At 37.4% G+C, this 26,836-nt stretch overlaps 1 protein-coding gene across 2 annotated transcripts in view; it reads right to left on the minus strand.

The window, feature by feature from the left end:
* DOCK10 (dedicator of cytokinesis 10) overlaps window positions 1-10,434 on the minus strand; it is a 167,726-nt gene extending 157,292 nt beyond the window's left edge. The window contains exon 1 of one of the 2 annotated variants that reach the window (XM_026701522.2): window positions 10,042-10,268. In XM_026701522.2, the coding sequence (XP_026557307.2) occupies window positions 10,042-10,176 (135 nt within the window). In that variant the 5' untranslated portion in view covers window positions 10,177-10,268. Of the gene's footprint in view, window positions 1-10,041 lie in introns of both variants that reach the window. The other variant, XM_087933217.1, reaches the window with a different exon arrangement.
* Window positions 10,435-26,836: the final 16,402 nt, after the last annotated feature.

Genomic DNA, 26,836 nt, shown 5'->3' on the forward strand with positions numbered 1-26,836 from the left:
AACTCCTACCCTCAAAATGACGCGATAGAGCACTGCACACTAGAACAACTAGGCACAAGGACAGTTTTTTCCTGAATGCCATCACTCTGCTAAACAAATAATTCACTCAAAACTGTCCAACTATTTACAAAGTCTGTACTACTATTACTATTAATCTCATCACTCCTTAATACCCAGCCCCTCCCACTTGTGATTGTATGACTGTAACTTTGTCGCTTGTATCCTTATGATTTATATTAACTCCAGTATGATTTGATTGCTTATTGTACTCTATGACTATTATTAAGTGTTGTACCTTATAATTCTTGACTCTTGATGAATGTATCTTTTCTTTAATATACCCAGAGCATTTGCACCAAGACAAATTCCTTGTGTGTTCAATCACACCTGGCCAATAAAGAATTTTATTCTATTCTATAAACTGTTCTACTAAGAAAAGCCAATTAGATTCCAACTGTACGATAAAAACACAATTATTTTTCAGTCTGTATGGCATTCAATTTGAATCCAACCTAGTTAATTACCTACTCTTCAAGCTGGTGCTTCTCTTATATTTTAGTGTCCTGTCCGACAAATTCATCTATATCCAAAAAGCAGACAATATACTTTCAGTATTTCATCTAATTAGAGCTTACAAATAATTTGACAGGAATACTAATAAAAACAAAATCAAGTAATAATTGATTGGAGGCCCATAACTTCTGATGAAGACAAACTTCGCAATTAATTATTTTTAAATATTGGGTTTATGAAACAGTATAAGTTTCTGTATGTTATGGACAGTTGAATACAATCATATTTCAGTAGAAATGAAACAAGGAATTATTATAGATAATTGTTCCCTTATCTCCATCAAAATATTAAATTATTTAAATATTTAAAATATAGAAAAGACACTTGTGCTATTAAATAAGTGAACAATTATCTATTCACTTATAATATTTTAAACGGCTATATAAATCATGGGAGAATTTGCAAACCACTCATACAAACTTAAGCATCTCATCCCTGATGACAGAAAAGGACAATTCATTCTCCTAATGGATTACTACAAGGAGAGCAAAAGTTGCCATCCAAAAACATTTATTTCAAAGCAGTTTTTTCTCCAGTTGTACAATTCAGCATCTTTAAACCATATTTTGTACTATCAATTCACTCATGTTCATCTGCAAACATCTTTTAGGAAATGATTCTCTTTTGAGTTCTTGTTTGTGATGATTTGTTGAGAAAACAATGTTGCTGATAAACTAGTTTTGTATTCTCCTTTCTTTTGAATACATGTCTTTTGAAACTAAACTTTGCATTAACAAAAGCGCAGGAAACTTATGGCCAAACTGTAGAGGTGAAATTTAGTACAAACCAATAGTTGCTGTAAAGCCAAAATGGGTGATAAGAATCAAACAGGTATAACATACCTTCAAAATATATCCAAAAAATACGTGGACAAAAGGAAGCGAATATTCTAGAGGTCAACCTTCACACAGCTCTTGGGAGCTTAAATATATAAATAAAATAACAATAACAGAAAGACTGTTTGCTATTGTCTTACAACTATTGATTAAGAACATGGCTTTAGAACTTGACTAATTTGTCTGCATAATCCTAGGTTTGATGCAGCATATAAATCAAAGTAAATAGTCTGTCCAGGATACCAATAAATATGCTGCTAACTTGCATCAAGGAAACTGATTCTGTTAAATAAAATAAAAGCTACAGTATCCCTTTGGAAAAAAATGGAAATTTGGCTGTGATACAAAATCCCTAGCCAGTTCATTTACCCTAATGGAGCAGGGGAATCTGCTAATGATGAAAAATAGCCAATTGGTGGTCTAGAAATTTAAGCAGTATTGTTGAAACAATGCTATGCACTCCTGAAATTTGTATGTCTCTATTGAAAGACGGTGGAAGCTACATAGCCATTCTGATCCCCAACTGATATTCTAAATGGCCTGCTTTAGCACAAAACATATTAGGTTGCAGCATGGATTGAAATGTACTGGCTGCCAGTGTAGGTGAAAGAGCATCCCTGGTATAGTCAGCAGTATTACACACTACATAAAGATCAAAATGTTAAGTGATTCCCTCTCATTTCTTGTGTTGATAGTTCCTTTGAACCATAACATTTTATGAAACTCAATACAGCAGCATAATAGCTTGTTATATTATGCCATGGTTTGGGATAGCATCCTGTCCCTCAATGGTTCTTAGAACAAAATTAAATTTCAGCTAGCTCAGGTTATTGCACAGAATAATTTGTCAATCTCCTCTCTTACCACTGCAAGTCGTTCTCTTTTTGGTTTTCTCAGGTTTTGCTTTTCTAGCAGAAGAATAAAAAACTGAAGGACAGCAGGATCATTTTGATGCTTTTCTGACATTTAAACAGGTCTGAAACTATTCTGAATGTGTGTAAACCAAAGGGCAAAGCATATCTACTTAAAATGTCACACATTTGTAAAGCAATATATAGAAACTACCCAAATCAAAATGTGAAAGGAATTTTGGAATCCAGAATAACCCAGAGATGCAGACATTAGTCATCTGTCCACACACTCACAGTACACTGAGATCTTTTTTGATTGTTTCTTTCTGTTCCAGATCTTTTTTTATTCTCTTTCCTGTAATAATTTCTCCTTTTCCCTACATTTGTTATGTTTTAATATTTAGACTGATTTGTTTGTTTCCTCACTCATGTCTTTTATTCCTTTGAAAAATAAATTTAACTGTAGAATAAAGAGTCCAGGATAAAACAGAGAGAACTAACTGACTGAGTTGAAAAGCTAGGGAATTTACGGAAAGTACATTCTTGCTTCTAGTTGGTAGTTTTGATGTTTGGTTCCAAAATCCAGAAGTTATATATACACTAGTATATCACAGAAGTGAGTATACCCCCTCACATTTTGTAAATAATTAAGTATATCTTTTCATGTGACAACACTGAAGAAATGACACTTGGTACAATGTAAAGTAGTGAGTATACAGCTTGTTTAACAGTGTAAATGTGCTGTCACCTCAAAATAACACAACACACAGCCAGTAATATCTAAACTGCTGGCAAAAAAAGTGAGTACACCCCTAAGTAATAAAGTCCAAATGAGGCCCAAGTAGTCCTTTTCTCTCTCTGGTGTCATGTGATTTGTTAGTGTTATAAGGTCTCTGGTATGAATGGGGAGCAGGTGTGGTAAATTTGGTGTTATTGCTCTCACTCTCTCATACTGGCCACTGGAAGTTCAACATAGCACCTCATGGCAATGAACTCTCTGATGATCTGAAAAAAGTGAATTGTTACTCTTCATAAACATGGCCTAGGCTATAAGAAAATTGCCAAGACCCTGAAACTGAGCTGCAGCATGATGGCCAAGACCATACATCAGTTTAACAGGACAGGTTCCACTCAGAACAGGCCTCGCTATGGTTGACCAAAGAAGTTAAGTGCCCATGCTCAGCGTAATATCCAGAGGTTGGCTTTGGAAAATAGAAGTATGAGTGCTGTCAGTATGCTGCAGAGGTTGAAGGAGTGGGGGAGGGGTTAGCCTGTCAGTGCTCAGACCATATGCTTCATGCTGCATCAAATTGGTCTGCAGGGCTGTTGTCCCAGAAGGAGGCCTCTTCTAAAGATGATGCACAAGAAAGCCCACAAATGGTTTTCTGCAAACAAGCAGACTAAGGACAAGGATTTCTGGAATCATGTCCTATGGTCCGATATGACCAAGATAAACTTATTTGGTTCAGATGGTGTCAAGTGTCTGTGGCAACAACCAGATGAGTACAAAGACAAGTGTATTTTGCCTACAGTCAAGTATGGTGGTGGGAATGTCATGGTCTGGGGCTGCATGAGTGCTACCAGTACTGGGAAGCTACAGTTCATTGAAGGAATCATGAATGCCAACATGTACTGTGACATACGAAAGCAGAGCATGATTCCCCTCCCTCCAGGGACTGGGCAGTATTCCAACCTGATAATGACCCCAAACACACCTCCAAAATGACCACTGCCTTGCTAAAGAAGCTGAGGGTAAAAGTGATGGACTGGCCAAGCATGTCTCCAGACCTAAACCCTGTTGAGCATCTGTGGGGCATCCTGAAACGGAAGGTGGAGGTGCGCAAGGTCTCTAACATCTACCAGCTCCATGACATCGTCATGGAGAGTAGAACAGGACTCCAGTGGCAACCTGTGAAGCTCTGGTGAACTCTATGTCCATGAGGATTAAGGCAGTGCTGGAAAATAATGGTGGCCACCCAAAATATTGGCACTTTGGGCCCCATTTGGACATTATCACTCGGGGTGTACTCACTTTTGTTGCCAGCAGTTTAGACATTAATGGCTATGTATTGCGATATTTTGAGGTGACAGCACATTTACACTGTTATACAAGCTGTATACTCACTATGTTTCATTGTAGCCAAATGTCATTTCTTCAGTGTTGTCACATGAAAAGATACACTAATATACTAAAGATAATAAACAGTTTGGCTATGTACTTCTGATTTGATACCAAACAGTGCTTTGCAACATGTAACAACATCAACATAGCACTTGTCTTTAACAGTTTAAAGCAGTTGCAATACAGTAGTCCTTACTACAGTTCATTTAATGACCATTCAAAGTTACGACGACACTGGAAAAAGTGATTTATGACCATTTTTTACAATTACAACCTTCGAAACATCCCCAAGATCATGTGATCAAAATTCAGATGCTTGGCAACTGGTTCATACTTATGACCATTGCTGTGCTTCAAGGTCATGAGATCACCTTTTACAACTTTCTGACAAGTAAAATCAAAGGGAAGCCAGATTCACTTAACAACCAGGTTGCTAACTTATCAACTGCAGTGATTCACATAACAGCTGTGGCAAGAAAATTTGTGAAATGGGGCAAAATTTACTTCACAAATGCTTCACTTAGCAATATAAATTTTGGGCTCAATTGTGGTCGTAAGTCAAGGACTCTCTGTATATCCCATTAAGGTGTAAGATGTTTGTTCCCCTCAGATCCCATTAATATACTGCTGGCTTTTCTGTGTACATCGTTCTATGCTTATTTATACTGAGCTGCATATCCCACCTGAAGCTTATTCACGCCATTTAGAGTGAACCTTCTGGAGGTGTTGTGAAGGCTCTCCTTCGTTCCCTTCATCAAACAAGCCCTTCCCAGTTTCTCATGTCAGTCAGACTCAGATTTTGCAATATTTGAATTCACTTTTTTATGTGAGAAAGATGCTTGCTGTGGCATGTAGAGAAAGATAGATTTACCCTCTACTGTTTCCTCTGAAAATGGAAAGCAGAACTGTGCAAGTAAGAAACTGTACAGAGCAAAGAATCGAAAGCAGTATCCTTTCAGCACAAGTCAAATTTCTAGAAAAAGAGAAACTAATGCAGGCAAATTGAATCAAAAGGAAAGTCTGATTCACGGATCTGTTAGTTGTGAAGAAAGATGTAAATGTCTAACTAGAAACCACACTAAGTGGAGATATATCTATTCTCTGTGTCATTGTTTTCCCTGCACATTTTAAGGCATTATATTTTGCTATCAGTTTGGAGTAAATGTTTAAAGGAAATCTTTTAAAGCAACTTTTTTCTCATTAGAAGGAGATCAGTGCCATCTGGTGGCCTGCCAGATTCTTTATATTTGCTTGTTTATTTATTTATTTAAATCTGTTAGCTCCCTAACTCCCTACTCCCACTTTGCCACAAAGTACAATACAGAATGTAAACAAAGTTCTATTGAATCCTTTTCTTCTTTCATCAGTTTGCAGTTGCTAGCTTTCCAGTCTGTAACAGTCTATCTTTATCACACGTAGAAGGAAAGCTGTGTACAGGTCATCCTTGACTTATAACAGTTCTTTCATTGACTGTTCAAAGTTACAAGGGCACTGAAAAAAATGACTTATGACTGTTTTTCACACATATTAGCATTGCAGCATTCCCATGGTCAATGATAAAAATTTGGATGCTTGGCATCTAGTTCATATTTATGATAGTTGCAATGTCCAGGGATCATGTGATCACCTTCTGACAAGCAAAGTCATTAGAGAATCCAGATTTACTTAACAATAGCAATAGCACTTATATACTGCTTCACAGTGCTTTACAGCCTTCCCCAAATGGTTTACAGAGTCAGCATATTTCCTCCAACAATCTGAGCCCTCATTTTACCGACCTTGGAAGGATGGAAGGCTGAGTCAACCTTGAGCCATTGAGAGTTGAACTGATAAAGTGCTGGCAGCCGGCAGTAAGCAGAATTAGCCTGCAATGCTGCATTCTAACCATTGCGCCACCACAATTCAGTAACAACCGCATTACTAACTTAACAACTGCAGTGATTCACTTAACAACTGTGGCAAGAAATCATAAAGTGAGCAAAGCTCACTTAACAAATGTCACACTTAACAACATATATGTTGGGCTCAATTGTGTTCGTAAGTTGAAGACTACCCGTATATAAAACTACAACTAAAAGATTCCCCCCCATCGTAATTTTAATTTCCTTCTTTTTAAACATTTAACATCCTGTAAATTTGCAACTACACAAAAATGCAGCTTTTGAAATGTGTGGTTCAGCTGTTCATTGAAAATTAGGTCTCAAATGCAAAAGCATCAATTTTCTTAGGGTGGCTAATAAACTATTTCTGTTTTCAAAGGGGACAGAATGGATTATACTAAGAAATTTCTGACACAAACTCACTGTGTCAGTCAACTTGTTGTTTTAGAAGGAGTTGGGTTGAGAATGTTCCAAAACTAGCTAGAGCTCTGAAGATCTTTGTAAGAGTATAATATTTCTTTGAAGATACCTGTAAGAATATAATATCAGTTCTTTATGTGCACAGGCTGAGTCCATTTCAGCAGTGAAAGAGAAATGTGTTCTCTAATGGGGATGGAAAGTGATTCCATAAGGCAGCACTGTAAAAGGTATGATCTGGGCTGTAAACAACTTGCTAATGATCCCATAATTGGGTAAATGAGTTTTAAGGGGCAAATGAAAGTTTTAAGCCATGCAAAAACTGAAAGCATTCACTGTATCTCTTAGCTCTCCTGAAAACTCTTTTGAAAAGTCATTCAGTCTTTCTGTTGAATTGAGCAGCATAAAATAGAACAGGCAAACTAGCAAAATAAATACAAATCAGCAAGCAATACTTTAATTGACTTCCTAAATATAAATATTGAGACCAAGCACTATTAACCTAAAACTATGAACCTTCTTCAAAACTAAAGCAGCTTTAAAACTAAACATTCAATGTTAAACTATAAAGAGGATGATATTGATCATACTGACACTCTAAATATAAAACTCCTGTATAAAGTCAAGGGAGAAACATAAACTTCCTTAGCAGGAAGTATATTTCAACAGAATCTGTTCTCTCCATCAGCTGATATTTCTTATCTCATCAGTGAGTGAAATAATTAAATGCCAAATCCCGCTATTTTTAAGAGTCTACTGAAACCTAGTGACCTACAGTGGGTTGACATGTGATTGGTTGAAAAAAATAATTTGCATATAAAAGACATCAGTATACTCTGAATATTTTACTATATGAAGATAAATACAATGACCTTTAAACTCTCAATAAATCCCATAATTTAGAAGAATACAGGCAAAGTATCTATAGCTCCTAAGCCACATGATACATACAGGTGTTATACAATGTTTTCTTATGTCTACCTTCTAAAACAGTTGATGGCAAGACTGTCAGACTTTCAAAACCTTACAGGTTTAAACAGGAAAAAAAAATCACTTCTTAGAAATATGTTTCTGGGCATATGAGACTGATCTAATTATTTTTCTATGACCAGGACACGATTTTGGCCTGTGTGTACCACAGAGAGATTTTCCAAGAGAAATCCATAAGAATTTAGCTTTCCATTTGGCATTGAAATGATCTTCTACTGTCAGAAGAGTCAATATTAATTTTAAACAATAAGGAAAACAACCCAGCAAACAAACAAGTATTGGAGTGAAGCTTAATTATTCCAGGCTTACAGTATTTCAAGCTTATACCTTTGAAGCACTGAACTGGAATTTGGAAGATAATTCTTTAAAATGTTGACTGTACATTGTAAAAAAACTGAGAGCATACTTTGCAGATAATAGTTTTAAGGTAACAGGGATAAATAGGTTACCCTAATATTCCAATTACTAAAGGTTATTTGGATTACATAAATGAGCACTTCTCTCATTGGAGGCCCAAAAGGCAATTTCAAGATATTTAAATACCTTAAGTTGTTCAAGTTCAAGGTTATTGGTTATGACCAGTGAATTCTAGAATGCTTAGCAAACAACAGTAATTTTGTTTTTGCGTTGCTAATTCTTCTTCATCTTACAATATGGAAAAAAAAAACCATTCAGCATATTGCTTATCATTTTAAAACCCTACTTCCAAGGGTTATAACTGGAAGAAAAAGATGAATGATAAAAAACGGGGAAAACCACAATGGAACCTGATTAGGGGACTGGAGGTTAAAACATATAAAAAAAATTTCTGGAATTGGGTATGTCTAGTTTAGTGAAAAGAAGGACTACAGGTGACATGATAGCAGTGTTCCAATATCTAAGGGGTTGCCACAAAGAAGAGGGAGTCAAGCTATTCTCCAAAGCACCTGAAGACAGGACAAGGAGCAATGGATAGAAACTAATCAAGGAGAGAATCAACTTAGAACTAAGGAGAAATTTCCCAAGAAAACAATTAATCAGTGGAATGACTTGCCTCCAGAATTTGTGAATGTTTCAAAACTGAAAGTTTTTAAGAAGAGATTGGACAACCATTTGTCTGAAATGCTATAGAGTTTCCTGACTGAGCTGGGGGTTGGACTAGAAGACCTCCAAGGTCCCTTCGAACTCTGTTTTCTGTTATCCTAGAAAGCAATTATACTGGGATAAAATAAGGTAAATGGCATTGGACGGCTAATGAATCATTTATATGACAAATCTTGTTGTACCTTAATGCCAAAAAAAATATTATCATGAATATTTTTATGGTATTGCCCGCTTAATAATGAAGTGAACCATAAAAAGTTGACAGTAGATATTTATTATGTCATACTATATGTAATATAATTAAATTCATCAAGTTTATTTTTGTTTGTTTTCTCCAATGCAGAGGATGCTGCTGAAAAGAAGTATGATGTTACAAAAGCAAAACAGAAAGAAAGAACAATGATGACTGAGGCCTTGCAAGTGTGTGTGTGTGACAATGAAGGATGACTGACGTGGGAGGCTTATTTTGGCAACTTCCAGCCCAAAGCATGAACCCAAACTAAAGGTTCTCCAACAGATTGCTCTCTACTCTTAAATGCAAACATCCAGCCAAGGTGAATTCACCACCTCAACTGGCAACTAGGAAGTTCCTTCTGCACAACTTCTACGAAAACATACCTAAGATTGGATTGCAGTGCATTGCTCATTTTTGAGCAAGTCAAGACTGTTGACCACAGAATGGCACCTTCCTCATTTTTCCTCCTGTTAAAAACATCCTGGCTAATTCTGTGTTTTTGATGTGTGTGTGTGTGCGCGTGTGTGTCTGTGTCTCTCTCTGTGTGTGCTGTGCACATGTGCATATTTAAAATATATTCAATAATCATACAATAATAATTCAACAACCAGGCTCAGTTGTTGGCATTGCTGAAAATCACAGGAAGATGAGTGAAGGAAATGCCTTCCCATCATCAGAGGGATGTGCCTTACACCTCTGGATTGCAGACATAGCCCAGCAGTGGGAGCATCGGTTTTCTACACAAACCCTCTAAGCTCAATTCTCTGCTGGTGTCCGGCGAGATCTGGAAATAAAACCTGCCTGCCAGTTGCTAGCCCCGCTTTCTGGACAGTACTGGAGAAAGCGGTCTTCTGTCAACGGCCCTCTCTCCACCCCGCAATCCTCCCCGTTCAAAGCGACCATCCCACAACCTTGCGACCTCGCCCCAAGAAGGGGCAATTGCCCGAGGGACCTTAATCTCCCCTCCCTCCCTAACTGCGGAGTCGCGACGGATTCGTTTGGACGCTTCTTCGCGCCTTTTCCTCGCTGCCCGGAAGAGAAGAGCTGAACTCACCCTCTTGTGGAAGCGGCTGCGATTGGCGCTGCTCGTGGTAGTGGCGGTGACAGCAGCGGTGCTCTGGCGAACCTCAGTTGCCATGCTCGGTCTCAGCAAGCTCCGGGTGAACCTCCGCGTCTTCTCCCCGGCCATCTGCGCCTGAGGCAGGCGGGCGGGAGAGCCAACCTTCCCTTAGCGGGTGACTGAAGGCGAGACTCTGTCAGGAAGCGGAACCTGGGGCTTTCACATTTTTCCCCAGCCCAGCATGATAGCCCACCACCCCCGCAAAGGCACGGATGGGGTTGTCAAAGGGGCGCGTGGGGGTGGGGGTGGGGAGATGTGGAGGCGAGAAGCCGTTCGAGAAGTCCCGACCGCGACGGAAGAAGCAGCAGCAGCAACAGGCGGCGAGTCGCTCCGGAGAGAGCCCCGAGAGCGGCTTTGGTTGAACGACATCCGGAGCCTTCCCGCAGGTCTTGCAGAAGGCTGGGTTTGGGGCTGCGAAGAGGCTGAATTCCGTTACCATCGCCATCTCAAGCGATCAGGGAGAGGTGGGGGTGGGGGGCGTTCGTCAAAGTCAACGGGGCCGTGCGCCAAAATCGTAGGCAGGCGAACCAGGAGCCCTCGCCGTTTCAAAATGCATTTTCCTAACTGCCACATATCGAGCGAGTACTGTAATAGGCTGTTCTTTCAACACCATGCTGTTTGCTCGCCCTCCTCCTTCGGCCTCATTTCAGCACTTCTAATGTGCCACAGGGGACAGATGGCGCCCACCCAGCCTGTAATCTGCTGTGGTCTGTGCTGAGCTTCAGTGTCGAAGCATTCTTCTGGCTGTTTCCAGACCAAGCTCTTATTTTCCAGTTGGCAAAATGTTGGCAAAAATCAGGATCTCTGCTGGCATTAATCCTGTTTTCTCACTTTTTTTCTCAATCCGGTGGTCTCTCCCCCGCCCCATATAGTGTGTATGTGTGCCTTCCAAAATAGTGCAAGATTGGAAGATGTGCAGAGACCTGACCCATGGAATCGCCAAGAATCAGACACAACTGAGTGGATAACATCATCACCATTATCAAGTGCAACTTCCAGTCAGTGTTGAATTGAGATAACTGCCTGGACAAGTCCCTGCAATTCTCTTGGCAAGATTTTTTTTGGAAGTGATTTGCCATTGCCTCCTTCCTAAACTCAGAGGGAGTCACTGGCCCTGGGTCACTCAGCTGGCTTTGTGCAATGACTAGAACTCTGTCTGGAATTCATGGTGTCCTAGTTTCTATTCTGATGTCTTAACCACTACACCAAACTCATTTTTCCATTTAGTAATAATGCTAATAAATTTAATGAAGAAAAGAGAGAAAGCCCATTCTGCTTTAAATGGCAGGGTAGTCTTTCCCTGGGATCCCACCGTTGTTTCCAAGAATATTTCCCCTATAATTTTCAACGTAACCATTTGTTTAGTGACCATAGGACATCTTATGACCATTTATTCACACTTTAGAATCATTGCAGCATTTTCAGAGTCATGTGATCAGAACTTGGCAACTGGCATGTATTAATGATTGTTGCAGTATCCATATGATCACCTTTTGTGATTTTCTAATCAATCAATGGGGAAGTCAGTTTTACTTAACAACCATGTTACTAACTTAACAACTGCATTGATGCATTTAACAGCTGTAGCCAGAAGGATCATAAAGTGGGGCAAAACTCACTTAGCAATGGAAATTTTGGGCTCAGTTGTGGTCGTAAGTCATGGACTACTTGTACATTGGAAAAAGTACTAGTTCAGGCTCAAAAGTCCAGAAAGACAGATCTTAAGAAGCTTTGTGCTTGTTCTGAAACACAAGGAGTAGCTATATACCATATTTTTTGGAAAAGACACACTTTTCCCACCCCTAAAAGTCTATGCGTCTTATACAGAGAATGTTGCTGAAGCCCTGCCCACCCACCAGCCCCCACTTTCAGCCTCTGCCTCCCAGCAATTTGTCTCCTTGCAGCAAACAGCAAACAGCCTGGTCAGCTTCAGCACAGCCTGATTAGCACAAGCAGCTGATTGTCAATAGGATCGGCCTCCCAACGATCAGCTCTTTCGGGCTTCAGGGATTGCCATCGCCTATTGCCACCTCAATGGGACCCATTTTCAGCATCCGCATCCTGTTTTCAGCCCTTTCCATTTTTTATCTTGTTTTCCTCCCCCAAAACTAGGTGCGTCTTATGCTTCAGAGCATCTTATACTCTGAAAAATACGGTAATTGCATTCATGTACTTGGATAAGGCTTTAATAAGGCATTCCCATACAAAATCAATGAAATTATATAAAAAGCTATCGGGGGGGGGGGGGGGTGGGAAGAAATATAGGAATGTAAAGAAAGAAAGCATACCAAATAAAACCAGTATGTTAGCTTGTGTTAGATTTTTAGTTTCAGTTTTTATAAACAATAACTGATAATCAAACCAATTACCCACAGAAGTAGTGAGATACATTGAATGTATGTAAGCAGAGCTTAGGCAACTATTTGCCATGGCCTTTAAATTTGGATGAATTCCTGCACTGAGTAGCGGATTGACTCAATGCTCTAAATGGTGTCTTCCGTTATACTATTATTATATTCACAACAATATGAAATAACAGTTGCCAGTTCTTTAGTTGGTATCAGTCTTCATATGCAGCAAGTTCTTCCAAGAACCTCCTAGGATGCATTGGCATAGTACTGTGTATTTGCAGATCAAAGCTAGGTGGTGGTTTGCAATTGTCAGATGGAAATGTTATTAATGTGTAGATTTCCTAAGTACCGTCCAAGATTTTTTTGGTATGGCACCAAGTATGCCAATAACCACTGAGACCACCATGGCTGATTTATGTCATAATCTTTCAATTTGATTTGATTTTCAGACATTTTCTGCTTTTCTCCAATTATTTGTCTTTTACTATACTATCCTCCAGCATTTCCACATCACTTATTCACACTTTGGCAACTGTGCTAGTGACTGACATTGTTTATAATCAGTTTATGCAATCTTCTTGCACGAGCTGAATATATCATCCCCTGTTTCTTCTGCTTCTTTGCACAATCTGCACTCTGAATCATTTGATGATTTTTTTTTTCCAGTTCTGGCCTTGATTGCATTCTGGTTCCTTTTTGTAATGCCCCAGGTGTAAGACAGTGCTAGCTTATCTTTATCCACTTTTTCTTGAACGTTTGTAAAAATGGACCATGTAGTGCTTTTCATTGCCAGTATTCTGTTTGTGGGTTTATTACATTATTTTGATACTCATATTTGTTTCCTGTACAATCAGTAAGTTCCAAAGTTCAATTTCCATCAATGCTTGTTCTTCACTGTCATTTAGATAATCAACCAATGCACACTTTCCTTCATCAGTTTATATGACCTGAAGTAAACCTCTGTCTCCATTTCTGAGGAGCAGATATGAATATCACTTTAGGGATATAATGTGTAGTAAATTGTCATAATTTTCTTGGTTTTTGTCCAAATCATCCAGTTCAGCTTGTGACCAGTTAATAATTCCAGCACTATTTTGTACTATAGGTATTTAGAAATTAATGATGTTTCCACCATTAAATTTTGTCTTTAGCATTTTTTCCTTTGGACATATTATTATCTAATTACAGTATATACCTAACTTGTCTGTGCTTAATGGTAAACCTACATGTAAAATCCCCAGGTAGTTGTAGGGTTCATCCTGTTGACTCCTGATGATTGAGCCATTCAGCATTTCAATTCCATTTGTAATTTCTATTTGTAATTTTACACTACTATAGCATATTTCTTTAGCCCAAATTCTACTGCCATATCTTTGCTAAACATTCTTACATTGTTTGACATTTATACTTCTTGTCAGCCAGATGTGTTTAGACTGGATTTGGTATTTTTATCCACCTATGGAGTTGTTCCCAAGGACCTGAGATTGGCCAATGTTTTGTGATGTATTGTTGCGGGATGTAAGCTATTCCAAGTAAAACTACTTTGCAATTGACTGTTGGTGATTTTGTCAATGTATTATTATTATGTTTATATGGCCATCTACCTTACATAAAATGACTTTAGATTATGACTGTAGCCACTTCTCAGAAGTGACTACATTTATTATTATTTATTTATTCATATCCTTCTACCTAGGAGAAAGATCTTGCACTTAATATATAAAAGTCATTTTCCCCCAAATGCATGTTCGTTATATATAAGATATTGTTATAATTGTTAGCTTTTCCTTCTTTCAATTAAATCTCTCTTGGTGGGAGAAGAATCCGTTCCATAAAAATGCAGCATTCTTAAAATAAATTGATGAATAAAATAAAATTTCTACAAAATTTCTTCCTTCTGTTGATTCTTCTAACAAATCTGCCAGTTTTTCTTTTTTTGCAAGAGCCTTCTGTGAATAATACCAAAGATGGAAAAGGTGACCACAAAGTAGAACATGTTGGTTCGTAATGTTCAGATAGTGCCATCTGTGATCAGACCATTTGGTATGCTTTTTCATAGGAAAGACTGTACTCTTTTCCTAATGGAACAATGTGTTCTCATTCCATGTATCAGAACCATTATCAGTTTCTATTTTCTGTCATTTATATTAAAAAGATAGATGGAATGTTTTGTTGTTGCACTGTCGCTTTTGCTTCCTTTGAAGCTCTGGTTAACCAAAGGGATCAGGAAAACCAATAGTAGTACATGAATAATATTTCTATCATGCAGGGGTGGGATATTACAGGGTTAACTACCGGTTCAGAATTTATGAGGTTCGGTGATTTATGATGTGCTTCCCTGCAAGCTGCGAGCTGCGCGCCTGTAAATCATCATTAGCACGCTTCATGCAGAGAAGCAGCCTTTGAAACAGCCCTCTTTTCCTGCTTTTTTAACTGCACTGTACCTCGTTCAGCAGCTGAAGTTGAAAAATCAGGAAATAAAGGTCAGGTAAGAGCCCGGGTGGGTGGGTGGGCAAAAACATCAGCAGACATAGAACCGGTTCTATGTCTGCTGCTCTTCAGAGCTACTAGTTCTACAGAGGTGGACAGAACCGGTAGAAAACCACCCCTGCTATCATGGCAACGATATCGCTATAGGAGTTCCAGGGGTGGGATTCAGCTGGTTCGCACCGGTTCAGATGTATCGGTTAAATTACCCCACTTCCCCCGATATCAAAGTGGATCCTGGGTGCTGTGCTGCAGTGCAATGGAGAAACAGGAAAGAGAGCACCTGGCACAAGGGAAGGAGCCTCCTTTTATACCCTGAGAAATTAGGGAGAGTCTCTTCCGAGTCTCTTGCCCTGACACTATTCAGCTGCACGTTATCAGTCTTTCATTTGACTGGATCTGGATCTGGTCTCCCAAGGTAATTCCCACATACCATTAAAGTTGTTCTGATTAGTGAGGTATCCTGAGTGATTTTTATCATATGGCTTTTTCCTCCCTCCACACATCACCAGGAGAAAACAGAGCAGCTGAAGAAATGCAGGTAGGCATGGGTAGATCTGACAACACTGCAACAGGATTTCAGGACTCTGCCTAGGCTTCCTTGATTTCCCTTTATCCAAATATGTCATCCTTAGTTCTGGAGGGGGTGACATTATTCTTTTCAGATTCAATTCACAGTCTAGGTGTTCTCCTGGATTCTCATCTCCGGCTTGAAGAGCAAGAGGTAAGTATGAATATGGGAGCTTTTGGACAGCTCTGGTTTGTGCACCACCTGCGACCTTTACTGGATATAAGGTACTCAGGTACTCAAAAGACCTCCCAACTGGACTTTTGCAATGTGCTCTACATGGAGTTACCCTTGAAATCTATTTGAAAGATCCAGCTGGTGCAAAGTGAAGTAGCAAGTGCAGTCTTTGGGGCTCCTAGGATGGCCCATATTACACCTCTGCTGTGGAAACTTCACTGATTATTGGTCTTCTGAGTGCAGTTTAAGGTGTTAGTTATGACCATTAATGCCCTTAATGGCATCGGTCCAGACTACTTGGTGGAACATCTTGTCTCACTTAAAACAAACCCATCCTGCTTGTGCTGGCAGAGTGGGTGTATTACAGATCCAGAAGAGGTCAAAGAGCCCGAACTATTGAGATCTAGAAAAACCTTCTCTGCTGCAGCACTCACCCTTTGGAACATCTTATTCTCTAAAGTAGGGGAATCAAACTGGTGGCCTGCAGGCTGGATGTATCATGCACAGGCCATGCCCACCCCAACTTTGCAAAAGGAGAAAACATCACGAAATGTCACGTCATAGCAACATGATGCCACAAGTTTGTTCTAAAGTAAGATAACCAACAATACTAGACTTAACAACTGCCTTGATTTCATCTTCTGCAATAGTTTGAATTTAATTTACAGAATACAAATTAAAGAACCCTTTTCCAACAGTGACCATAGCATGATTGACTTTTGTCTCAACATACGTACACACGAAAATCAACACAACGACAGAATCCCCAATTATAACTTCAAAAATGGCAACTATGATCTTATAAACAACGATCTCTCATCCCTTGATTGGCAATTTCTATTCATTGGATGCAATACTGTTGAAGACCATTACAACATAATTTTACTTGAAGTCAATAGAGTCATCAAACTATATGTACCAATAACAACTTCAAAAACCAGAAAAAACAGATTACCCATAACAATAAGGAAGCTTCAATACAAAAAGAGATCACTTTGGCAGAAAAACAAATCTGGTCACATTGCCAACTTCAAAAGCCGATACAAAAATTTATGCCACCAGATAAAGACTGAATGCACTAATTATCACATTAAACAAGAGGAAAACCTTCTACGCATCAATTCCACCCGCGCTTTCTACAATTTTGTAAACAACAAACTAAAAGACTCAAGGTCCATCCCACCCCTGAAAGGACCTAATGGTAAAGACTGCAATGATGACACCATTAAAACCAACCTCTTTAACACATTCTTTGGCTCAGTATTTGTAAACAGCAATGGATCATACCCAGTATTTCCTAGTTGAACCACAGACAACTACAATGATCTAATACATATTGATTTTAAAGAAGACAATGTTGAAAAAGCACTACACAATCTAAAACCATCTCTATCTATTGGACCGGATGGAATATGTGCCTACTTCTTTAAAAAGCTATCCATTGCCATTGTCGAACCTCTAAGCATAATCTTTGAAAAATCTTTCAGGACCAACTTTTTGCCAAAACTATGGTCTTAAGCCACGGCCATCCCCATCTTCAAAAAGGAAGACCCCAGCCTAGTTGAAAATTATTTTACAATCTATGCTGCATCACCTGTAAAGTCATGGAATCAATTATTAACCAATCCATTATCCTCCACTTAGAGACAAACAACCTACTCTCTAATAAACAATTTGGTTTCAGAAAAAAGCTATCCTGTAATCTGCAACTCTTACACTGTAAAAACATTATGGACTACACAACTCAATCAGGGCAAAGCAATAGATGCAATCTACATAGACTTCTGTAATTAAGTGATTCAGTGGTACATGACAAACTACTCCTAAAATTAAAATCTTATGGTATCTCTGGACAACTGCACAACTGGATAGAAGCATTCCTGTCAAACAGACAACAAATGGACAAAATTGGGAGCGTCCTATCAAATTCTGTAACTGTCAGGGGGCGGAGCTAGCGTCACAACGATATGGCATGAGATCTTGGAGGTCTGAGATCGCTGCCGATATCTTTGCTCCTGGACGGTCCAAACGGATCTAAACCAAAGAGATGGTGAATGTAAAGAGTGCATCCTGTCGATCCCAGGGATAATGCAAAGTCTGGTAGATCCAGGAGAAGCTCTTTTTGCCAGTGGCAGAGAGGCAGCCATTAAAGCTGCTGAAGTTGGGACAGCTCCGAAATGGAAGAGGATAGAGAAAGAAAGTGTGCCAGTTTGGTGAGAATTTGTTCTTTACTTTAAGATTTAAAAGGACACCCTAAGGAAAAGAAAGAATCTGTAAAATCTCAGACAGAAGTAATTCAGTGGCGATTTTAAATGGAAAGTCAAATTAATTTTTTCTTTTTGTTGTTGGACTCTGTATACGATTTTTTACTTTGAACTGGACTGGTCTTTTTTTCTACCTTATTTTTCTTTTTTGTCTCTTCTCCTTTTTGTCTTTACAATATTTTAGGCTAGAGATCCCCTTTTAGCCTTTTTTTTTTTTCTTAAACCCTTTTTCCTTTTTAATTATTTTTTTTATAATAATTTGTTTGGAAAAGGAGGGTGAAAGTGAAAACAGAGGAAACTTTGTAACACTGCCAACTAGAGGCTTAGAAATGTTGTTTCTCTTTTTTTTTCTCTGGACCAGGCAAAGCTGAGAAAGAACTCAAGACTTCTTTTCAAGGACTCTGAGCCTGTCTGATCAGATAGAGGGAAGAGCATGGGAGAGTGTTATTGCAGATGCTCTTCTGGGTTTTTATCAGTAGCTGAAGTCTGGTGTTGAAGTATACAGAAAAAAGATGATAAGATTCTAGAGAAGAGAGCTATAAAATTAACAAAAGCCTTTGATAACTAAATAGGTGCAGTGTGTTCTTTTTCTGTTTTTTAAGTTGGGCTATTCCTCACACCTCCTCCTTAACAGCTTATCATTTGTAATCGTTATTTGGATTTCTGGACTTTTGGAACCTGGTTTTGTCTTTCTTTTTTTCTTTTGGAGCCTTGTTTTTATTTTTGCATTTTATTTTAAAGGAAGAGTCTTAGTATTAACGTTTTCCTTCTTTTTTTTTTCTTTTTTTAGGGAGTAGGCTTTTTCTTTTTCTCTCTCTCCCTCTCCTGCATTTTTTTATTTACCTTCCATATTGGTTTATTTTTTTTGTGGCTTCCTTTTTTTTTTTGGTATACTTTTTCATACCTGAGACTTTGTAATTGGATTAAGGTGTTGAAGAACCTGAAGAAATTCCTCTTTTTTTAGTTTTTTACTTTTTATTTTTCTACCTTCTACAAGATTTAACAATTTTTTTTCCTTTCTCTGTTTATGGTTTTTTTCTTTTTCTTTTTTGAGCTGTTACTGCTATTTAACTAATTGATTGGATTAAGGTATACAAGAACCTGAAGAAATCTTTTTTTTCTCTATCTTACTTCTTTTTTTCCACTATTTTTACTTGGATTTATAATTGGTTATTTCATGAGTGGATTAAGGTCTAGAAGAACCTGAAGATTTTGAATTGTCTGAAATGAGCAGGAAACTAACAGCGGCTGGTTCTTCAATTCCTACTTCTTCCTCTTCACCATCTGGAGGACAATGCTTAATACGGACAATGTTACAATAGAAAAAAAACAGGAAAAGGTGACATTGCAAATGATAATGCAAGAAATTCAAAGCATACAAGCAAGAACAGAGAATATTGAAAGGAGAATAGAAAAAACTGATGAGAAGGTGGAGAATATTCAACAAATGATGATGAAGTATGATGAGAAATTCAAAAAAATTGAAGAAGATAAACAAAGAGATAAGAAGATTGGAGATATTGATGGCAGATTAACAGTGGTTGAACAAGATAATAGTGGGATGCTAAGATGGGAGATGGATAGATCAGAATTTTATCTCAGATTTTAAAACATAGAGGAAGAAAAGGGACAAAACTTAGCTGAGATAATGATAGAAATCTTGGCTGAAGCTCTGGAAATAACCAAAGAGAAGATGATGGATGGAATAGATGAGGTTTTTCGAGTCTTCACAAGATATGCAATGAGAAATAGCTTACCAAGAGAAGTTCACATCAGATTTACAAAGAAAGCCATTAAAACACATATATTGCAGGTGGCAAGAGAGAAAACATTGAAATATAAAGATAAAGAGATTGTGGTCCTGACACAAGTGCCCAGAAGAGTGAGAGAGATGAGAAGAGAATACCGATTCCTGACTAAAATCCTACTTAAAAAAGAGGTGAATTATAGATGGCTGATTCCAGAAGGTTTAATGGTCACATGGCAAGGATCTTGGAGTGTTCATCTCTAATGATCTAAGTGCTAGAGCCCATTGTAACTACATAGCCAAAAAGGCATTAAGAGTTGTTAACCTAAACTTATATAGCTTTTTCTCTGGTAATATTACATTACTAACTAGAGCAGGAGTCATCAACCCTTTAAAAGCTCAGGGACCACCAAACTCATAATTTTAAATCCCGCGGAACAGAGACCCTGGGAAAATCCCCCAAAAAGTCTGCAGGAAAATTTCCCACCCCGTTTTCCTACTGACCAATCATTATTTATTTTGGATTGCAGGATACCGTCTCCAGCTCCATTCTCAGAGGGAGAGAGAGACTTTTGGCTTCATGCAAGGAAAGCAGCAGAAGCAGCTGAAGTCTTTCTTTCTCTCCCCCAAACTCTGTCAAAAATGAGTCTTTGCTGACACAGCCTCTTGGAACAGGATTGCAGGGTCTCAAAGACTCATTTCTGGAGGAAGAGTTTTGCTGTTTTCCTTGAGTGCATCCAAAAGCAGAAGAAAGAAGCAGAAAGAAGCAGCCCAGTGGCCAGGCCAAGGAGCATGGGGCAAGTGGGGCAAGTTCCTCCACTCCGCCCTTTCCCCTCTCCCCTCACTACCTCGTGTTGTTCGCAATGCAAATGACGCAAGCCTTGTGTTCCCATGCAGCCTGGATTAATTGCTTTTGGGGGTGCTTTTGGGGTGACATTTCTCTGTGGACCACCAAAATTTTCTTGCGGATCACCAGTGGTCCCCGGCCCACTGGTTGGCGACCACTGAACTAGAGCATACAAAACATTTGCTAGACCAATACTCGAATACAGCTCATCAGTCTGGAACCCACATTACGTATCTGATATTAACACAGGTGAGAAAGCCCAGAAATCTTTCACAAGAAGAGTTCTCCACTCCTCTACTCATTACAGAATACCTTATGCCACCAGGCTTGAAATTCTAGAGCTAGAAAATCTAGAACTATGCCGCCTTCGGTCCGATCTAAGTATAGTATATAAAATCATACATTGCAATGTCCTACATGTCAATGAATACTTCATCTTCAACCATAACAATGCAAAAGCAAACAATAGATACAAACTCAAGGTTAATTGCACCAAACTTGATTGCAGGAAATATGACTTCCGCAACAGAGTGGTCAATGTCTGGAATACTTTACCCGACTCTGTGGTTTCTTCCCCAAACCCCCAAAACTTTAACCTTAGACTGTCTACTATTGACCTCACCCCTTTCCTAAGAGGTCTGTAGGGGTTGTGCATAAACACACCAATGTGCCTACTGTCCCTGTCCTATTGTTTCTTTTTATTTTTCTTATATGTATCTATACATTCATAACTATGTTTTTACTTATACTATTATCTTGTAAGCAATTGACAAACCAAATAAAATAACTAAAATAAAATAAATAAAATCTGCCTGCATCGTCTACCTTTTCACAAGAGCCTGAAGACCTGTTTCTTTTGGTTGGCCTGGTGACCAAATGGGGAAGTTGCATTCTGAAGATGACTGCTGGTTTGAGAGCAGACTCTACTTCTCCTCCTTGCTCTCTTCTCCCCACTCATCATTTCTTTTTGGTTATCTTATGTTTGGCATTTCAATTCTCAGGTTGACTCAGTCTTCCATCCTTCTGAGGTCAGTAAAATAAGGACCAAGATTGTTGGGGGCAATATGCTGACTCTGTAAACCACTTAGAGATGGCTCTAAAGCACTGTGGAGCATTTAAGTCTAAAGTGCTGTTGCTATTTATTCCCATTGTGTTCCTTTGTCATTGTCAAGTTTATTGTTCCATTATTTTACTTCTGTTTACATCTCTTTCATTTATTCTTTTTTATTGTTGTAACCTGCCTAGAGTAGCCCTTTGGCAAGATAGGCAGCAAATAAATTTAATACATTTAACTTTAAATTTAACAATCAATCAATAAATGCCAATAAGGTATCTTGCTAGCTAAATATAATACATAAAGAAGAAATATATGGTAAACTGGCTACCATTCATAAAATTATGTCTACAAAGGTGTTTAAATAAATCAAGGTCATTGGCCCTTGTATGTAAAATGATAGATGGTAAAATTTTACATAGATTGAAGTGCTCTGGGAAAATTACTTTATTCCTTCCAATAATATAAGATTTAAACAGCGATTGGTCTCATTCGAGACAGCAATGAATCTGCATAGAGACAGGAGGTTAGACAACTAACCTTCTGGTGCAACCAGAACAATCTTGAACTAAATATACTGAAAACCATAGAAATGGTGGTAGATTTCAGAAAAAATCCTCCCATACTACCACCTGTTACAAAACTAGACAACCCAGTATCAACAGTAGAGACATTCAGGTTTCTAGGTTCTATCGTATCTCAAGACTTAAAATGGATATCTAACAACAAAAATGTCATCAAAATAGCACAACAAAGAATGTTCTTTCTGAGCCAACTAAGGAAGCTCAAACTGCCCAAGGAGCTGCTGATTCAGTTCTACAGAGGAATTATTGAGTCTGTCATCTGCACCTCTATAGCTATCTGGTTTGGTTCTTCAACCAAACAAGACAGACACAGACTTCAATGAATAATTAGAACTGCAGGAAAAAAAAAACATTGTTGCAAACCTGCCTTCCATTGAGAATCTGTATACTGCATGAGTCAAAAAGAGGGCTGTGGAAATATCTACAGACCCCTCACATTCTGGACATAAATTGTTTCAATTTCTACCCTCAAAACGACGCTATAGAGCACTGCACACCAGAACAACTAGACACAAGGATAGTTTTTTCCCCGAATGCCATCACTCTGCTAAATAACTAATTCCCATAATACTGTCAAACTATTTATGAAGACTGTATTACTATTATTCTTCTCATCCTTCCTATTACTATGTCTTCCAACTTATAACTATAACTGTGTTGCTTGTATCTTTACAGTTTATATTGTTTTATTTGTTCCCTAGTATGATTTGATTGCCTTTTAGTAACCCATGACTATAAGTGTTGCATCTTATGATTCTTGACGAACGTATTTTATTTTTTCTTATGTACACTGAGAGCTTATGCACCAAAGACAAATTCCTTGTGTGTCCAATCACACTTGGCCAATAAAGAATTCTATTCTATTCTATTCTAAAATCAAGAGGTAGAGACCAGATACTAATATCTACAATACAGTCTTATATACTTTTGGAGAATCATTTTTTTAAATTATATTTTACCCTTTGTCTCTGAAAAAAACCTGTTTTTTAACATGTTGTTTTAAACCTTTATGACTTCTCTTTTCTTTTTCCCTTCCTTTCTTATCAGTTCTAGCCTTTTTGCCCCACCCCCATCTCTCAAACTCCACTCTCTTAATCTTCCCTCTCTGTTGTATTTCTCTTTTCTGTTGCTTTCTAACATTGTATCGATTTTTCATCTTATTTTTCCCTTTCTTGGTTGCTTTTTTAAGTTCTGAGTTCTCCATTTTCTTTCCCCCCTTTCTCTTTTCTTTCTCAACTAAGATTATTTGTCCATTAAAGATGGCTTCTTCTTCTTCTTCATCCCAGTCTTCTTGTTGTATTTCTTGGTAGGTAGAAATCGCCATTTCTAAAAACTGAAAAATAGATCCAGAAGAGCCCTTGCCTTCTTGTTCCTCTTCTTTTAGCATTTGAAATTCCATTTGCAACTCTTCAACAGATAATGCTATTTTTTTTAAAGAACAACCCAAATGTTTTTAATCTTTCAAGAAATAGTTCCCCAAAATCCCAAAGTCACAAAGCAATCCAAATCAGAACAAACTGTTTCATTTAACACTTTCTTCTTTTTATATTTTCTCTTCCTGGGGTAGAATTCAATTACACAGTTCCAAAGTAATTTTTTAGAAGTCTTATTGCCATTTATTTCTGGTCTTATAAACTCCAAACAATCTCCTTCAGTACAATCTTAAAATAAGTTCTTTACCTCTTCCCTCCCACTTATAGCAAAAAAAAAATTAGTTTTTAATTCCAATGTTCAGAAATCTTTTATCCCCTTGGCTTTAAATTTCAAGTTTATTTACCTTCTGTGCCCAAGCAGGTTTTTCAGATTTCCATCTGCTATTTCCGTGGGGAGGGAGAGTGAGAGAAAATAACTTTCCCTTTCAATTTTCTTCTGCCACTTTTACAGTCTTCTTGGGAAACAATGTATCATTCAAGCAGTTAGATTTCCAGGGTGTTTAAAGGTTCCTTGTTGTCCCGGTTCAGCCAAAAACTTTCACTTTTTCCGACTTCCTCCTGCACAATCTTACCCGACTGCAGGCTTCTTTGTGGCGGCCGTTGCTGACTGCCACTCCACCGCCTTGGGAAAAAGGAGTTTAGCCAGCTGAGGAGGGGATTTGTGGTACCCCCAAGCCCCTACCCGGATCTCCTCTATCTTCGGTTGCCTCTATGGGGCAACCATATCCTCCAGATCCAGCTGGATAGAAGGCACTTCGGCAGCGAGTGCAGCAGGAACCGCGCATGATCGCGGATTCCTGCCACTGCCGAAACCTTGCAAATCGAGTTAGAAAACTGAAATATTATATGAGTTAATAATGCATTAAAGGGAATGTATAAAAATGTTTAAGATTTAACAATAGAGTTTAACTTCCTATGGAATATTGTTTTTACTATATTATAAACTTAATTCTCTTTTTTTGTTTTATTATTCTAAAATGTAGTACTTAGAATGTACTAAGCAGAATCAGTATGGAAAGTATGTACTATTTTAAGTGTTAAATTTAGGGGAAAGATAAAATGTTGTCATACTTCAACCAGTGATTACAGGAGAAATATTGTATTAGAAAGTAAAGATAAATAGATAATTGAAAGAGAACGGACAAAAGATGCAAGTATAATTATCTAAATTGAGATGAAATAAATAAAATAGAATTAAGAGAGTGAATAGAAGAGAGAAAATATATAGAAAATATAGAATGTTAAATAAGATATGAAATAGCATATTAAGTGAGCATGAATTTGATTTATGTCTGTACAAAAAGATGTAACCCGGGGTAAGCCGCTTTCCAAAAAGAAGTGTTATGTATTTATGTTTTGTGTTTTGTTTGTCTATGTTTGAATTAATAAAACGCTAGAAGAATGTTGGAAGAGAATAACAAAATTGTAAATAAGACAGATGGATATAATGAATATATACAATCCAAGGCAAAAGAAATATAATTGAATAGAAGGAAAGGGAAAAATAAAGAGAAGTTGGGAAAAGATATGAAGTTGAACAGATAAGATAAATATACATATTAAATTGTGCTTGTATGGAAACGTGATAATTTGGAATTATCCTGTCTTTAAATAAGATGTTTTATTTGTTTTTTTTTTAGAAAAGATGTCTTATGTTATTATATTCTACATTGTGTTTGTTTGTGTATTGTTTTTAAAAATAAAATTTGGTTAAAAAAAAAAAGAGGATGAGACCAGTGCAATGGAATTAAGACATGTCAGATTTCTTACTCAGAAATTCTGTTTTGCCTTCAGTACCCAGCTAACTGCAGAAATTTCCTATTCATTATTATTAGATAATTAGATAAATTTCTTTACTGCAGACATGAAAAAAATATGAATATACTGTAGAAGACTATAATTCATAGAACACTGAAACCAAGTTTTGCCCTCCTTCCCTTCCTCCCTCCTTCCCTTTTCCAGAAGCAAATAAACCCAAGTTATGAACAATATATTTATGTTTCATATTTTCCATAGCCTTGAAAACCTTACTATTTAAGGCGTAACTAGCTATACTTTTTAGAGAGAGGATGGAGATGGTTTCTTTTTAAAGATTTACTAATTGTGAACTTAGTCACTTCCATCATTTTATGCCTCTTTATTATTTGAAATGTTTCTAAAGAGACCTGATGAAGTTATTACAGAAAAATACTAATTATCTAAAAAAATAAGTTATCACAATATTATTATTCCTAATTGTTTCTCATGAACATTTTCCAGTGATGAAAATGTATCAATTACAGCTAGCCTTTAAAAAAATGTATTAATTTTTGATTGAATGTACTCCTGACTCCCTCTGGTGGCTAATTTCATTAATGATTCAACTAGAATAGAAGAGTATATATTAGTCAGATTATAATCAGAAACTTGTTTTAAATTATCTGCATAATTTCCCCAAAGGAAAAAAGTCCTTATTTTTTTCATCAAGTAAAAGAAAAATTGCTTGATTGAGAAATAATTCTAAACAAGGTTGTTGTATCTTGGTGATAATGTGATAAAATGAAAGTTTTAAAAAGCTAGCAGGAATATTTGGTTTGATTTTTATTTGGAAGTTCTATAATTATAATTTTGGTTTAATTATGAGTTAGCTTTCATATAAATGTTCATAGGAGAAGTCATTATATTTCAATCATTGATCAATAAACTACATAAAAATATAATTAAAAAGAAAAAAAACAACAGTTGCCTCAGTTGTTAATTTGTTTTTAGAATATAAAATTTGTTACCATATGGGTGATAGTTTTATATGCAATAGAATGAAGTTCACAAAATAATTAAACATTCTTCCTGTGTATTAATCACAGCAGGGATAAGATATAATGATTACAAATATCCCTATAGAAATTATAATATAGGGAAACATGATGAACTGTTTCTGTTTCATTGGCTGGTATATCAGGGTATTGAGGATTAAAAAAAAAATATGTTACACAACTCAGAGAGAAAAATATTGCACTTGGCTTAAAAAGATATTTAGTCAGCTCAACAAAGGTAAATATTTTACAAGTAGCAGAGTGTTCTTTGCAACCCAAATTTTATTATTCTTTGTGCATATTCACACTTTTTCAGTAAATCTAATACTTGTATCAGGCTTATTATTTGTTACTGATTTGTTAAGGCTCTGTATGCTTTGAAGTGCTTTAGATATCTCATGAATGCAGCATCTCTCTGCAGTTAA

The sequence above is a fragment of the Pseudonaja textilis genome, chromosome 4, assembly GCF_049901715.1.
Source record: "Pseudonaja textilis isolate UNSWEBS1 chromosome 4, rPseTex1.2, whole genome shotgun sequence".
Taxonomy (NCBI): domain Eukaryota; kingdom Metazoa; phylum Chordata; class Lepidosauria; order Squamata; family Elapidae; genus Pseudonaja; species Pseudonaja textilis.